The 15,704-nt window shown below is 53.4% G+C and overlaps 5 protein-coding genes across 5 annotated transcripts; 4 read left to right on the top strand and 1 right to left on the bottom strand.

The window, feature by feature from the left end:
• Positions 1-106: 106 nt before the first annotated feature.
• On the top strand, positions 107-1,894 carry PHACADRAFT_113708 (uncharacterized protein; the record flags this gene model as incomplete). The annotated part of the gene is made up of 9 exons (XM_007391770.1): positions 107-133; positions 195-291; positions 343-1,040; positions 1,096-1,211; positions 1,263-1,346; positions 1,398-1,467; positions 1,523-1,562; positions 1,614-1,636; positions 1,687-1,894. 9 exons carry the CDS (start codon positions 107-109, stop codon positions 1,720-1,722), a joined length of 1,191 nt encoding a protein of 396 aa, XP_007391832.1. The 3' UTR covers positions 1,723-1,894.
• Positions 1,895-1,982: 88 nt separating this feature from the next.
• On the top strand, positions 1,983-3,310 carry PHACADRAFT_249598 (uncharacterized protein). The gene has a single exon (XM_007391769.1). It carries the CDS (start codon positions 2,126-2,128, stop codon positions 3,032-3,034), a length of 909 nt encoding a protein of 302 aa, XP_007391831.1. The 5' UTR covers positions 1,983-2,125; the 3' UTR covers positions 3,035-3,310.
• Positions 3,311-3,484: 174 nt separating this feature from the next.
• PHACADRAFT_113705 (uncharacterized protein) lies at positions 3,485-4,161 on the top strand. Its single transcript, XM_007391768.1, has 2 exons — positions 3,485-3,682; positions 3,739-4,161. Exons 1-2 carry the CDS (start codon positions 3,508-3,510, stop codon positions 3,933-3,935), a joined length of 372 nt encoding a protein of 123 aa, XP_007391830.1. The 5' UTR covers positions 3,485-3,507; the 3' UTR covers positions 3,936-4,161.
• A 3,233-nt stretch (positions 4,162-7,394) lies between these two features.
• PHACADRAFT_205445 (uncharacterized protein) lies at positions 7,395-8,850 on the top strand (the record flags this gene model as incomplete). The annotated part of the gene is made up of 3 exons (XM_007391767.1): positions 7,395-7,415; positions 7,474-7,650; positions 7,702-8,850. The coding sequence occupies 3 exons, from the start codon at positions 7,395-7,397 to the stop codon at positions 7,873-7,875; spliced, it is 372 nt and encodes a 123-aa protein (XP_007391829.1). The 3' UTR covers positions 7,876-8,850.
• A 426-nt stretch (positions 8,851-9,276) lies between these two features.
• On the bottom strand, positions 9,277-15,686 carry PHACADRAFT_169748 (uncharacterized protein). Its single transcript, XM_007391766.1, has 16 exons — positions 15,404-15,686; positions 15,197-15,356; positions 14,834-15,147; positions 13,950-14,775; positions 13,673-13,894; positions 13,365-13,618; positions 13,295-13,308; positions 13,214-13,231; positions 13,141-13,161; positions 12,808-13,088; positions 11,373-12,757; positions 11,268-11,317; positions 10,401-11,218; positions 10,210-10,347; positions 9,933-10,160; positions 9,277-9,877 (listed from the first exon to the last, which is right to left on the bottom strand). Exons 1-16 carry the CDS (start codon positions 15,586-15,588, stop codon positions 9,653-9,655), a joined length of 5,139 nt encoding a protein of 1,712 aa, XP_007391828.1. The 5' UTR covers positions 15,589-15,686; the 3' UTR covers positions 9,277-9,652.
• Positions 15,687-15,704: the final 18 nt, after the last annotated feature.

The raw sequence follows: 15,704 nt of genomic DNA, 5'->3' as shown, positions 1-15,704 counted from the left end.
ATGAACGTTGAGGCCTGAGGGTCAGCAAAGGCTGAGCGCTTAATCATTCCTCAAGCGTTCGTGGGAATTTTGAATTCCGAAAATTCTACCTTCACTTTCGTTCAGCATGTCGGGCATAAATGCTGGAGACGAGGTGCGCGAACCACGCCTGTTGAGGCCTTCAACGGTCGCTGATGACCCCATGTTGTTCATAGAAGCTCATCTTTGAATCCTCCGAGGCTGTCTCAGTAGTCTCAACCTTCGACGACCTTGGTTTGAAGGAGGATCTCCTACGAGGAATCTACGCTTACAGTACGCAATCATCTCTTTTGTCGTCGGTGCAGGCTGCTGATCATCTCACAGATTTTGAAAAGCCGTCTGCCATCCAACAGCGTGCCATTCTCCCCATCATCCAAGGACGAGATGTCATTGCACAAGCCCAATCAGGGACAGGAAAGACTGCGACGTTTTCCATTTCCATCCTCCAGTCGATCGATGTCACTGTGCGGGAAACACAAGCACTGGTGCTTTCCCCGACCCGTGAGCTTGCCACTCAAATCCAGTCAGTGGTCCTCGCGCTCGGCGACTACATGAACGTCCAGTGCCACGCGTGCATTGGCGGCACCTCCATTGGCGAGGACATCCGCAAACTGGAATACGGCCAGCATGTCGTCTCTGGCACACCTGGTCGTGTATTCGACATGATTCGTCGCCGAAGCCTCCGGACACGGAACATCAAAATGTTGGTTCTTGACGAAGCCGACGAATTGTTGAACAAGGGCTTCAAGGATCAAATTTACGATGTTTATCGCTACCTCCCCCCCGCGACCCAAGTCGTTTTGCTCAGCGCTACGCTCCCGTACGATGTTCTGGAGATGACGACGAAGTTCATGACCGACCCGATCCGCATCCTCGTCAAGCGTGACGAGTTGACGTTGGAGGGCATCAAGCAGTTCTTCGTCGCAGTGGAGAAGGAAGATTGGAAATTCGACACTCTGTGCGACTTGTACGACACACTCACGATCACCCAGGCGGTTATTTTCTGCAACACGAGGCGAAAGGTAGGTGATGCGTGGTTCGTGGTCCGTGGTCATGGCTGAAGCGAGCCCATTCTAGGTGGACTGGCTGACGGAGAAGATGCGCGCGGCCAATTTTACCGTCTCATCAATGCATGGTGAGATGGTGCAGAAGGAGCGAGACGCTATCATGGCAGAGTTCCGAAGTGGCACGTCGTAAGTGGTCGGCCCCCGAACTATACCGTAGTCAAATTGACCCCTGGTCAGACGCGTGTTGATTACGACTGACGTCTGGGCGCGCGGTATCGACGTCCAGCAAGTCTCTTTAGTCATCAATTACGATCTTCCTGCGTAAGTGTTATCTTGGTAGATGCCGCAACGATAACTCAGCTGTATGCTTAGAAACCGTGAGAACTATATTCACCGCATCGGTCGTTCAGGACGGTTTGGAAGGAAGGGTGTGGCCATCAACGTGAGTGGCAAGTTATTCTCTCTGGATAACCTTAACTTTGACATATGTTTTGCAGTTCGTCACCGTTGATGACGTTCGTATCCTCCGCGATATTGGTGCGTGCTGTTTCTCTTCACGTTCGTCTGTGGTACTAACTCCTCTACCAGAACAATTTTACGGAACCCAGATAGTGAGTCGCTCTCTGCATATCGCGGAAACCCGGCGTTAAACTTGCTTTAGGACGAAATGCCAGTGAATGCTGCGGAACTCATTTAAGTTCGACTTTGCACCTGTGTACTTTCTCCTACCGATACTCGGATTCCCTTTCGTGTAGGACGCTGTCTCGCTGTCTTCTTGTGCATATCCCTATGTAATGCCTTGTGTTCATGCTTCGAATATTACTTTCAGTGTAGCACCAATATTCTTAGCTTCAACAAACAACTCTGGCTCTGTGACAGCTAAGAAACGCCCGTCGCGTCACCACTCACGGTCACGCGATCACGTGATTTGGCGAATTCGGCACAAGACCGCGGCCGACAAGTTGAACATCAACCACACTCTCGAACACTCCGACGACCGGGCTATCCTCGCATTCTCGCCTTCAAGGTCGCCCCCAGCGGCGCACAGCTTATCCTGAAGCATCCTACACTCTCTTGCTTACATCTTGAATACAATTATCATGCAACGACCGGGGCCTCTCCGCGATATTCCTCTTGACCGCGTCAATCTCGCGGACAACGCTTCGTACCCTGTATCCTTCAAACATAGACCAAACAAACGCCCCCTTTCGCCAAACGCATCTCCAATCTGCACCCCTGTGAAGCGTCAGATCACGAACCCGGACGCTGCAGGATCTTCGGAGAAGAGCTCGCGAGCCCTGTTGTGGTCGCTCATAGGCGACCCATCCACGCCTGTGCGGGTGCAGGTCGCGCTCCCTGACATCTCAGTCACTCCGCGCAAGCTCAGCTTTGGCGTTGCCGGGCCTGAGGAGATCTCATATGGGTCGCCGATGAAGTGTACGCCACCCAGTTCTCCTCGTCTTTCGGCGGCCTTCCTATCTCCGGACGCCATGGATGTGGACGATTGCTTCACCCCCACGCAACCGGCCACACCTCTGCCCCTGGAGCCTGTCATGCCCGCTGCCACCGATCGCAACTCCATCCACTATCCAGGTTTCGACGTCTACATTGACAGGGACAATACCTCTGTTATGACGTTGCCGCCTTCCCTCTCGCGAAAGTCATCGGTCGGATTGAGCAGCGCGAAAAGGAGCAAGGAGCATGACAAAGAGAATATCTCACCCCGGGTCAAGCTAACGAGAGCAGGAAAGGAGGATACCGTGGGGAAAGCTGCTATCGGCGCGTCGATGAAGGCTGTTGGTGTGGAGAATTGGGCGCCCCGCGCGTCAGAGGACGAATACAGCCACTCGCCAAAGCCGAGGCTGAACCCGCACCAACTGGTCAACCGCGGTCAGGCCATTCCTTGGCTGACTCCGGATTGTGCGCCATCAAGCAATGTGGCGATGCCGCTTCTAACGCGACTCATGGAGGTTGGGGCAGAGGGATCGGAATGGGAGGAGGACATGTAATGCTTGCCGTGGATTCTCAAACTCAATCTCGCTATCATTGGATGCCGCTTACTCCATCAAGGACGCTCTACACACACAGTGAGTGCGTGCTTTTGTGAGCCCCATATGTTGTAACTGACCACATCGCACACCCAGACCGCACATATACACTATACCAACATACTCTCCGCCATCTCTCCGCATTTCCATGCTTCTTGATGCTCCTCCCATATGCTCTATGTTGTAAAATAGATTTCTCGCACAAGCAATGATTATTCACTATGTCCTGAGAGCTGTCTGAACCCTTTGTTCGAGTTAACACAGCAAAAGTAGGACCCGATAATTAGACGTCTCTTAGACCCCGGCCACCTCGGAGCGGGTGATTTTCACGGACCGCCACTTGCCGTGATGGCTGATTCCCACGGCCATATGAGGACACGTAGGTTTACGCTGGCGGTGTGTTCAGCAAGCGCGTACACTACCCCATTGCAAGAATGCTCCAGAGCGCAACAAGGGTCCTCAACATTCTCGTGCTCCTGTGCATGATGCCACTGGCATTGGCACAGTTCAACTTTTTCGAACAAATGTTCGGGCAGGGTCCTCCTGGTGGACAACACCAGCAGCGGAGACCGTCGTCCCACTCTCAGTGGGCTGCCCAAGCTGACGCTGGTGCGTGTCGATAAACGATGTCAGTTGATTGTAACACTCACTTTCGCGCTTCACAGTACCTTGTACGCAGTACCTTTGCCCGGACACCCTTGTCTGTGTATCCAATCCGTCCGACTGTCCATGCCCGAACGTAGAGGACATCAAGTGCCTTCTCCCGGACGGAGAAGACAGGGCGGCCGCTACGGTGACATGTGTACGCGGTGCACACGACTGTTCCGAAGTGGAACGCCTATACAAACGATTCTCCAAATGAAGACAGCGCACAGAGAACGTCTCCTGCGTCTCTGCTACTAGTACGTAAATCATGTCGTCCTGAGACCAGACTAGAGACCCTGAGTGCCTCCGCAGATAAGTCTCTTAGTCGGCCTTATGTCAGAAATGGTATTGGCGTAGACGAAATGCAATTGTCTTCATCTTCCCATGTCTGCCGAACGGACCCACAGAAGGATCAAACTAGTACCGCCAAGGCGATACCGTCGGCCCTGCAACGCTCTACTCATTCACTTATATCACGCCATTGTTTGGTTGCTAACACCAGTTGGGCATGTACATGAAGCTAATCCGGTTCTCCCGGTGCTGTGCGCTGGAGTCTGCCTCCGGAGCGTTGAACCTTGTCGAGCGACCTAGCGGATAACCTAGCATATACACGGCTGCCATGCCGCGGGCACGCCCTCTACATCATGTCCGCTCGGGCGCGAACTATATATGTGCGCCTCTCGCGCTGTGCTCGACTCTATCGAACGCTTGGGCGACTGATGACTAGATCCTCGCACAGGCTGGCTGTTGGCACGTCCGGCGAGTCGCGGCTGTAGCGCCACTTAGACACGGGGGAATCTATCCCGATTACGCGTGCAGGAGCCGGCCGAGTCTGAGACCGCCAGATAACACGCAGCCTCCGACTGTCAGGGTTCATCACAGCTCGCAACAAGACCCTTGCTCAGCTAGCGGGTGTTTTCATTCCCAGGCGCAGCCAGAAAGGGCTCGTGGAATCAAAGCACCCTGCGGCTTAGTCACAAGGCCCGTCATTGCTGGCGCAACTCTCACCTGGATGTTGTTCGGCCGTCAAGTCATCAAACTAGAGCTGATCCTTTATGAGCGCGACACCGGTCGGGCCATTGATGTTTAAGGCCAATCACGGACACGCACCCAAATTCTTCTCTGTCGCCTTCCCATGTCTTTGAGCTTCCCTTCTACGCTATTATTGCCGGTCGTGATAACCTTGGTACCTGGCCGCAGAATCAACGGTGAGACATCTTCCTGGCCCTCCGAAGTGTATCAGGGCTGTCGTTCTTCGTCTTCCTAGATATCCATGTGATGGTGAAGTGATGGACGGGACTGCGAGGCAGGTCTGCTGATGAGTCTTCGTCGGCTCCTCTGGACTTTGAGGATAGGATAGTGATAACACGATTACCGTTGCACGCTGACATCCGGTATGCCGTGACATGCTTTCCTCGTAAACCTGATTAACACAGGCTCTTCTGCTTAGGCAACTCCACCGTCAAGATGAGCCCTTTTCTACCGTCCCGCCATGCAAAATGGGGGCTTCATCAGGGGGACGATCATCCAATCTTGAATAAGTTGCTATGTCGGAATACCCGCGTCGCTCATCTCCCGTCTGCTATCTCTATTCTCTGCTGGGACGCAGGTGGCGGGACGCGAGAAGCCTCCAATGGCAACCTGGACCGAGGTTCATATCACCGACGGCCAGTGACCACCAGTACACATGGCGAAGAAGGATACCGGGCTACCACGACTCTCGCGCGAGGTTAACATTTTTAACGAAGACAAGCTCAGACTTTCGGGCTCTCTCCGGTGGCATCGCTGCGGTGCGGCTGTGCGGTTGTCTTCTCTCGCATAAAGGCGAAGCGGTGTATCCGACGGTTTGAGACCAGTGTATTCAAATTACTTCCTATGCCTGCCACCAATGACCACCAACGAGCGGTAATCTAACAGAACTTTTTCACTGCACTTTGCTAATTATTTTCTCTTGCGCCCTGCGCAGGCTAGGAACCGCTACTCAGCCTTCCAGAAGCCACCAATGGGCGATCTGCACGCGCCGGTCCCGGGTAATGGTAATGGTTATAGTATGCTCGAGTGAGTCCGACAAATTTGGTAGTGAAGACATTTGGCAGCGATCTTCAGAGAGCATTCCTTCGAATATGGTGCTATCTTCTCAGCAGGGCCTATCACCGCTGAGTTCCTTACATGCAGTGAGTGCGGACTCTAAAATTTGGCACATGCCAGTGCATGGTCAGCTTCCGAGGAAAGATGAGTGGTTGTAGCCTTGTGGGTACTTACAGAACTCATGCTGAAGGGATACTGACAGGAGACCATATCGGTAGTCGCTATCAGCCGCTCTTCGCTTGCTGCCTTTGAATCGCGTCACCAATGAATCACGGGCAGATGGTGGCATCAGCCTAGACGATGTCCCTCTCGCGCATAAATTATGCCGACACGTTTGACTCAGTACGCCTTGATTCGGCTGATATTTTCCCGGTGTGCATCGCCTTTTTTCTCGCGCAACGAGGCTGCCTACCTCGTCGCTCGCTCCTATCTTGTGTATGATATCACGGAACTCAGCATAGCGTTCGAGAGGTGCCTACCGGTGCTTAATCGTTGCGTGTGACTGGATGGCTTGTAGCTGCGTGCCAACCACTGTTCCAGCCTCTTGTATCATAGGGCAGACTTCTTCCGTCTTCCGCTGCGGAGCCTCGTGTCCAGACCGCGAGTCAGCTGGTATGAGTGCCAGCGCCGAATGTCCGACCTGAGAGCTCAGGCTGGTCCGGTAGCGCTAAGATTGTTCCAGAAAATCTTGAAGGGTCTCCATCTCCTCACCTTTACCATGCTGCTGGGACGTTCGGCTCAAATACTGGTACTAGTTGGTGAGTCAGACCGCCTTGATCATCAAGTCCTGCCTTGCCGGGCGAAGTGGGGTCTACTAGCATGCACGTCATATATCAGGTGGCATGGTACGGACGCACCGTGGACCTTGTCTTATGCCCTTCCATGACAACGCTGCAATCTTGAATCTCGCGTCTTTCGAACCGTCTGCTCTATCTGCTAAGAATTACCGTTTTGATCGTCCTGATTCCCATCACGTAGCTTCCGAGGGCCCGACTCAAGGACAATGGCTACATCCCCTGCATCCAGGCCATTAGGTAAATCGGCGTAAAACATGTCCGAGGCCACTATGTGGCTGTTGTTGCTATTATGCCGTACTTTGCACAGGGTTGCTCCGGTTAACTTATTCCCTGTCGGCATTCGAGACCATGGTGCAACAGCTGTCGGTTCAGCGGCGAGTAACGGCTTCACAGCCCAGATCCGGAGCATACCGCAGAACCCCGCAGTGCCATATGGTTTCTACGGAGGATTTGACCACTTTACTTAACCTGATCCGAATTCACGCCTGAATAGAGTGTGTCGCTGCTCCGCTCCTCCGGCACTGCGTAGTACTGGCACGGCGCACACCCACGCTCTGCCGCGTCCCCTCCTTAAAGTTGCGCAGTCCCCAGCGAGACATGGAAGCAATATACTGAGTATTTTTTGCGCTTTGTACGCATGGAGTGAGCTTGAAAGCGTGAGGGTTAGTATATCTGCCAATGAAGCGTGAATAATGTACAATTTAAACTTACCTTCCGGATTAGGCAAGCGATCAGCTGTTGCCCGCGGTGGCGTTGGCCGCCCGGCAACAGCTCTGACCTATACCACCAACATGGCGCTCGCAAGACCAACGGTAAGTCCCCGTCGGCGTTATTTTCAAGAAATTATGGGCTAACTCAGACTTTCCACAGGCTAAGCTCCCCCCAGGAGCTAACAGGATCTTGTTTGTCAAGAATTTGAACTACCAAATTACGGGAGAAGACCTCTACGACCTCTTCGGGCGGTACGGCAGTATCCGCCAGATTCGCGTTGGGAGTGAGCAGAAGACGCGGGGGACCGCATTTGTCGTGTTTGACGACGTGATGGATGTACGTACACTTTGTCTCGGAGAGATTCATCTGCTGATTCGCACTGGGCAGGCCAAGAATGCTCTGGATCACCTGAACGGCTTCCATCTCCAGGAACGGTATATCGTCGTTCTGTACCATATGCCTGCGAAACAAGACGCTGCTGCGGCAAAGGCCGATCTGGCTCGAAGGGAGGAGGAATTGGCACAGCTGAAGCAAAAGCATGATATCAAGGACGAGGATTGATGTACGAACCGCTGTATCTACGTTTCCAGTCTGTGTTAGCTGGCGCTGATGTCTTGATGTAGCTATCGCTTATTCCCCGCAGATCCCAGTGCAGATGACACAAGGGACGTGGGTTAGATTTGTCTGTCTAATCACGCTCATCTCGTAGCGCAGGCCGATCTCCCCGCTGTGCACGATCTGCCCGCACAGCTTCACAGCCATAGCATAACAATTAGTTCTTAACGAATTGCACTACATCATGGCACAACATGCCCAGACAAGATACCCATCATCCCGCGTCGGCGTACCGTCGTGGCGCCGTCCGACGTCGGCGCGCACCTAAGAACCCCGTGCCTTGAGGCAATTTGGACACCAGTTGTTGATATTGGGCGCTGCTCCAAGCAAGTTAGGCTGTACAAACGGCTTGTATGAAATATACTTACAGTATTGTTCAGGGAATTGATGGCTGTAGGATAGGTCAGCGATGCACGAAACTCACGACGGCGTGGCCTTACTACTGCCAACATCCGTTGCGACATTGGTCGCCTGTGCAGGTAGGAGGGTGATTATTGCTGAAGACACAGTTGTTTTGCTCGCAATTGATCTACGGCATGTCGGTCAGCTGTGGGCCCGATGCCGAGCCAGACTGACACACCTCCACCTCAGGCTGCAATAGTCAACGCTTAGCGAGCTGAAGTGGCGAGACAGCATGAAACCTACCAAGTTCAACCCATGCCCGCACTGACTGGTGGCGAAAATGGTCAGCATGGTCGAAGCATGTGCCGGTAATGCCAGTAATGTCTTACAGGTAAACGTTCCTAACTCTGGTTGACAAATTCAATGACTCGCCAACGGGATTGTGAGCTTCGAGACGTACCGACGATATTTGCACATGGTGAAGAGTGTGGCGTGAACTGAGACTGGTCGAGTGAGCTGTGTGTTGAGTTTGTGCTGGGCCGACACATTCGCGTCGGCTTTTTATATGTTTGAAGTCGGTTAGTGTGTGCTTGTTTGCCCTCACTGGATGCTGACGGCATCTCAGAAATCCGTCATCGGTGCGCAGCGTCTGGACAGTCCACCAAAGCGGCGTCCTGGCTTGGTTGGTCGGTACAGCCACTCCACAGAGCGCTAGCAAAAACGCCTTATCGCCTCTGGGGGACTCTTGATTCGAGGTCGCTGGACCCCCTCCGGGCGGGTGAATTGTCTGAGAACTGAATAATTTCGCATCTCAGGGCGAGACGCTAATCCGTTCTCAGAAAGCTCCCGTTTAGGCTCCGTCAATCGAGTGTTCCGTAAGTGCGTGTTGCCTTCGTCCCTGCACATATTTATGCCGATGCCAATCTCCGATGCACAAACCAGGCTACATCGACGCCATCGTGCTATGTCAAACAAGCGTAATCCAAAAGTCGGAGACCCCGACCATCTTTCACCACGCTGCGGCGGTGGTGCGCTCTTGGCCCGCATATGACACTAGGCTCCCGGGTCCGACAGACATACACTCTCTCAGCGATCGAGCGTCCGGTCAGGCGCGAGACATGGTATGGAACATGCCCGATTTCCTGCTCATCATGCTGCCCTTATGTCCCCGTAATGCGGTAGCGTGCCTGGGCGCGATGGCAACCCGCGAGCGCATGCCAGCGTGGACAATAGACCCGTGGGACTTGGGTGACGATTGAGGACCGTATTCATGGTTCCAAAGAAGGCACTAGTCACATAGTGGAGTGCAACTATTACAAACTAACCCACTGTAAGATATATAATATATACATGCGACAGCACAGACAGGTCGTGAGACTTTTCAGGATGCCTCTATGGGCGTCACAACGTCGAAAACACCCGTCCCTGTAAGGCTGAGGCGTCCAGCCACGATATTACCTGAGGGCGTTGTGAGGTCGTCGAAGTCGCCGTGTAGTGCGGCATCTGAGAGGAACGAGGCAGTAGTCTCGTAGGATGCCTTGAGTAGCGGTGACGGGTTAGTGGAGATACCGGATCTGTTGAAGGGCTTGTAACCGCCGTCGAAGGTCTGCAAAGACCGGTGAGCTATGGAAGAATCAAAGAGGAACAGGTCATTTACGTACCATGTAGTCAGCGATGAGCTCAAGATGCCTGCTGTCGACATCAATCTTGTACACGTTAAAGACGCCACCGACCTCGCGCAAGATTGCAGCACGAGCCGCTTCTACACCGTATGTCGCCAAGATGGCATAGATATCATTCGACTCGATGGAATTTTCATCAATCAAGCTTTCCTCATCGCCGCAAGCGAATTGCCAAATCCCAGAGATGTTCGAACCGTTCGTGGTCATCTAAAACAGATGTAAGATGGAATAGCAGTGTGGAATCCGTGTGACGCGCCTTGTAGGTCGTTTCACCATTCTCCTCCTCCTTGTTCTTGAAGCAGTCCATGATACCAGGGACCTCCCTGATAACGGTCTTCGTACATGTCTTCTCGACAATACCAACGAGTAGCAACTTCGGCATGTCTGAAGAAAACTGGGGAAGTGTGTCAATCTCTTGTTGCCCATGCCTGGAGACGGCGTGCGTACCTGAAGGTCGATTGTGCATCCAGAGTCCCGGAAGCTGAACGCTTTCGTATACGAGAAGTTCTGCATGAAGGTCTGTTCGACGGCCTCAGCCTGGTTGCTGAGGTCTTCGACTTCCATCGCGTTATCGGCGCCGACATCCTCGTCATCGCTCTCGCCTGCTGAGGCGTACGCAGCTTCGATCGCATCATCGTCGTACTGCTCCATGGCATCGTCTTCGTCTTCGTCATCGCTGTACGTGGCCTGCTCTTCGGATTGGCGTTGCCTCTTGGTGGCCGCAGCGTCGCCATCGCCCACTTCGCTCGTTTCATCCTCGTCCCTGCCGCCCCGTCCAGTACGACCCTCCTCGAACTCCTCGCCACCCGTTTCCGCTTCGGCTTCTCCTACCCGTTCCCGGACGCTCTTGCCCTTACCAATTTCTCCCATCTGAGACTTCATGTCTTGATCTAGTTTTTTCAGCTCGTTCTGAATCTCTCGCTTGAGGATTAACGGGAATTTCGTCCCGAACGCCGACAGTATCTCGGAAGGCTGGACATCGTACTCAGCTTGATAGTCTTGTCGCAGATAGAAAGAGAGCTCGATGGAGAAATCTTTTGTTCGAGAGCCGCCGTTGGACGCCAAGGTCTCTTTGACGGTAACCTTGTCCACAACCTGCGAAAGGGTCAGGCGCCCGGCCCTTTTGCAGAACGTATCGATGTCTTTCAGCGAGACGCCCTTCCGGACGGCCATGGTCATCGATGGAGTCTTCGGCTTGCGTGAGGCGGTCATAACAATCTCTCGGAGACGAGGAATACCGAGCGTAACGTTTGCGGCACCATGCCCTTGTGGGGTGTGAGCGCTGTCGTCATGTTCACTATCGATGGAACTTACCAGCGAAGTGGAAGGTATTAAGGGTCATCTGAGTGGATGGCTCGCCAACGCTATCACAACCTTAAGCAAAGCTAGTTCGACGACCTAGAGCGGAGTGGGGCATACCCTTGAGAAGCCAGCAGGCCGACAGCCTCACCAGGATCAACAAGACTGCGCATATACTTGACATTCATGAGGAGCTTGAAGTGCCTTGGGTGGATGTATGGCTTGCGCATCTTGATGTTGGCATCCTGCTTGGTCTTCTCCTTCAGGAGCTTAGCGTACTCCTCGACCTTTTCTGCGAACTTCTCGGACGTGCTACCCAAGAACCGCGCAGGGTTGTACGTGGACAGCGTCGGCTCTCCGGGGTCGAGGCCTTTTCGCTTGCTCTTCAGAAGCTTCTTCATGTGCTCTTCGGCCAGCTTCTGGTCGATGTGGGGCAGAACATCACGGGGCTTGTATTTGTTAACAGCGGACTCCTCATTGCGAGCGAAGAAGTCGAACTGGTACAGGTGCTTCTGCCTGGTGACGTCCATGCCGTCGCCTCCATAGTGAAACTGGTAGAGAGAACCGTCGCTGCCGCGCACGCTGTTGTCGTAGTGAGCACGAATGCCCTCCAAATGCTTGATCAGACACCGTTGAAGGTATCCGGACCGCGACGTCTTAACGGCGGTATCGATGAGACCCTCTCGACCGGCCATACAGTGGAAGAAGAACTCCTGTGGCTTAACGCCGGTTAAGAAGCGACTGGCGACGTAACCACCGGCAATGGCTTTCGTCTCAAATGGCTTAAACGACGGCAGCGTCTTGCCACTGACCATAACAGGAACACGTCGGCCTTCTAGCTCTTGCTGGCCGAGAGCGCACGAGATCTGCTGAGCGTTGACCGCACTGCCCTTAGCACCGGATTGTGTCATAGCCTGCATGTGATTATGGGGGAATTGGCGCAGGAGGCCATGAGGCATTACAGCGTCCGCGATAGACTTCGTGAGCTTAGCGAGTTTGCTCTTGACAGTCATATCCAGACCGGCCATCTTGTTGTCGTCGCGTAGCACATCTTCGAGCAGCGCCCGCAGCTGGGCAGGCTTCTCGTTATCTGGAAGGGAGGCGAGAGACGGGAAATTCTCGATAGCTCCTTCCGTGCCGAGGTCTGCGCCCTTGCGAACGAGCTCTTTCCGCATCGCACTGCCCTCGGGAGTGAGCGCCAAATCGTCCACTCGGCAAGTGAAGGCGCGATGTTGCAGGAACTTCGTGAAGAGCCGACTGAGGACGCCGAGCAGAGTACCAGCAACATCGGCACCGTAGAGCTCGTAGACAGAGTGGACCAAGCCGAAATCTGTAGCACCAAATGCCGACTTGTCAAGAACACCACAGAGAAGCTCGCCGTCGACGATAATGACTGTGTCCTCCTTTGAGTCCTTGCCCCACAGTTGGCCGGGAACCTTGGCCTTCGCCGTGAGATTCAAGCCCTTAGCGTTACTCGGGGTAATATTCAGCATGACAGTGGAAATCTGACAGTTCACATCAGACTGGGATCACTTTACCAGAAGATATAACTCACGATCTGCTTTCCTGTCCAAAGAGGCTTCGGCTTCCAGATGGTGGGTGAGAGCGTTACCAGACGTCCACTGTGATGACCCGAGGACCCTTCTGGTCGGAGCGCACCATAGAGCAATTGGAAATATTCCTCCCGACTAAAGAATGTGTCTTGCGCAGTCATCCAGACACCAGCCACTACGTGATCCTGGATAAGGCCCCGCAGCGGCTTGCCTGACGTTGGGACCAAGTATTGGTTATCAGTGTTAGCTATCATCATAGCCTCAGCGCGAGCGACTTGGTTCTCTGGACAAGGAGTGAGATATAAGCCGAGAGGCAGTGCGTCATAAGAACTCACGAGGGAAATGAATATTCATTTCTAAAAATCGGCATCAGCCTTGGTCCGATACACGCGTAGCTCAGCTACGTACCATCACCATCGAAGTCAGCTGTGAAACATTTCTGAGGTTAGCGACCAGAGTAAAGAAGAAGAGATGCTTGCTTGCCCATACCATTATACGAATTACTGTCATCGAGCAATTCAATACACAGCTGAATCGGGTTAGAAGATATTCAACCTACCAATTAGCGTAATGCATCCGAATCGTCTTCTCGCCCTGCAGCACCTTGGCCTTGTGAACCATCATGCTCGGTTTGTGCAGGGTAGGCTGTCGGTTCAGAATCAACTGGTCTCCATCCCGCAGATGTCTGTAGACCTTCTTGTTGACGGCGGCCGTACGCGTCCGCAAGCCAGACCGCGATGACCCATGATCGCCTTCCTGCGGCGTTAGTAGCTGGTTAGCGACGGCTGTACGCTGCTCCACCGATAAATTATCCTATAACCCTTGCTCATGTCAGAAAAGCACCATACACGTTTGAGTAGTACTTACCAGGAATTGCAGGTGTCCGTCTTCATACTCGACCATCGTGGCGCCAGGATAACTACGAGGGCCCGCAATCACCAAAGCCCGCATCTCATGGAAGTTGATAGGTGTCACCGGCTCAGGGAATGTGAGCTTGCGCGCGAAGACCGGAGGAATGCCAATTTCATTGGGCTCGATATTCACGTCGGGGGAGATAACAGAACGCGCGGCATAGTTGACACGCTTGCCCTAATTGACCGGTCAGGATTATGTCGTGTGTGAGAGAAACAGGCGAAGATCATACCATCATGTGTTTCCGGAAAAGACCCTCTTTCTTCTCTAACAGCTGCTTCACGCCAGACGGCGGGAGCTTGCCTTGTCGCACTGGCTGGGGGTTCTTGCTGCTGTCAATGAAACTGTTGACATGAACCTGGAGCTGGATAAGATTGTCCAGAAGCTGCTGTAAGAGCGTGTCCTTAGTAGCTTCGTCTGCAGACGAGCCCTTCTCGGAGGCCGCATGCAAGCTCTGGCTCAGCTCGCGTAGCCTGTAGGACGCTGTGAGCACCCGAGTCAACAGCTCGTTTTGAGGATGTTCGAAAAGCATATCGTTCATCTTCGCAGGTGGACGGAAGCGGGTGGGCGCGACGGGGAGGACTTCCAGGAAGAACATATCAGCGGAGGCCAAGGACAGTCTATGTGGGGTAAGGGGGGCAAAGGGCCCATGTCGACCAAACAGAAGAGAGCACATCACGGATTCCTTCTCGAATAACTGCCGTAGATGTGCCCGACACTCAATGGGAGCCATGACCCGCTCATTTCGTCCTCGAGAGGTCTTCACCTTACCGCTAGCAGACTTCGGCAGCTGGTGATGGGTGACTGCTGGGTTTTGCTCCTCGTCCTCTGACCAGACATCCTCACCCTCTGCCTCGGAGTCCGTTCCGGAATCGCCTTGCTCGTTTGTTCGCGAGTAGGACGGTGAGTGTGCAGGCTTGACGCCACGGCTAGCACGCTCGGCGTCAAGGATGTTAGAACGCTTGAGGTCAATGATATCGTGCCGTGCCTTCTGCTTCGCTGACAAGTCGTACTCGATGATCTTCGTGTGGCCCTCCTTGCGAAAAGTATAAGCATGCCTTAAAACAAACTGTCCGCTTAGGGGGTCTAAATGAAGTGCACATGAACAACACTCACGCGCCACAGCTGGGATTCTGGCACTTCTTCGTGATGGTCGCCTTAAGAAATTCGTGCATGACAGCTTTACGCTCCTGATAGACCTGAGTGTCCTTATAGTCATCGCGTTTGCTGGAAGAAGCACCAGTAAGGTGTGCTGCTACGAAAGCGTTGACTCGCATTTGATAGTTTTCGAAGGTCTCAGTCGGCTCGTCATCTTCATCGCCCTCCAGCTTGCCCTTCTTCTCAGAGGTCACTCGTAGGTCATCCAGCATCTTAGCAGGGAGAAGGAGGCCGTGCTCAAGCAAACGCAATTTGCCTTGGAATTTGCAGATCTATTACGGGTCATGTTAGAGCACATAATCATAATTGACCCGTACATACCATGTACGGATTCGCCTTGAACTTGTGGCAGAACAGACATGTGCCCCGCAGGACATCATACATCTTCCCCATGAATAGCGGATGGAAAACTGGCGCAGGGAGTTCGATATGCCCGAAGTGACCAGGGCAAGTGAAGTAGGACAGACGGCATGTCGCACAACTGCGAAGAGTTGGTACACGTAGTGCAAATAACAGCATAGGACTCACATGTCCTGCTTATCACTTGGCCCGAGTGCTGGGTCATATAGACCACCAGAGGTGGGTCGGTTAAGCTCGTCCAGGAGATTTGGATTGACTATTTGCTTCGCAGAGATGCGCCGGACATCCTCAGTGGCTAGGAAGGAGAAGGAGATGCTCTGGACGGTGGCAGGAAAGGAGTGTGCGATGTTCATGGCCGAATGCAGGATTCAGGCAAGTTGAGAGTGACCAACCAGACTGAGCTCCTCGAGCAGAGTGACTTAGAGCGAATTCGAGGATCCTACCACGGGCGCTTACATCACACTCACCT

Source organism: Phanerochaete carnosa (assembly GCF_000300595.1).
Source record: "Phanerochaete carnosa HHB-10118-sp unplaced genomic scaffold PHACAscaffold_2, whole genome shotgun sequence".
Lineage (NCBI taxonomy): Eukaryota > Fungi > Basidiomycota > Agaricomycetes > Polyporales > Phanerochaetaceae > Phanerochaete > Phanerochaete carnosa.
This window is presented reverse-complemented; position numbering and strand designations above follow the sequence as displayed.

Excerpts from the sequence above, each read along its gene's own strand:
- PHACADRAFT_249598 (XM_007391769.1), top strand. The coding sequence starts at position 2,126 with ATGCAACGACCGGGGCCTCTCCGCGATATTCCTCTTGACCGCGTCAAT.
- PHACADRAFT_113705 (XM_007391768.1), top strand. The coding sequence starts at position 3,508 with ATGCTCCAGAGCGCAACAAGGGTCCTCAACATTCTCGTGCTCCTGTGC. Across the intron at positions 3,683-3,738 it reads GGCTGCCCAAGCTGACGCTG|TACCTTGTACGCAGTACCTT; the intron begins GTGCGTGTCGAT and ends CGCGCTTCACAG.
- PHACADRAFT_169748 (XM_007391766.1), bottom strand. The coding sequence starts at position 15,588 with ATGAACATCGCACACTCCTTTCCTGCCACCGTCCAGAGCATCTCCTTC. Across the intron at positions 12,758-12,807 it reads TTTGGACAGGAAAGCAGATC|ATTTCCACTGTCATGCTGAA; the intron begins GTGAGTTATATC and ends GTGAACTGTCAG. Across the intron at positions 9,878-9,932 it reads AGCTCATCGCTGACTACATG|ACCTTCGACGGCGGTTACAA; the intron begins GTACGTAAATGA and ends CGGTCTTTGCAG.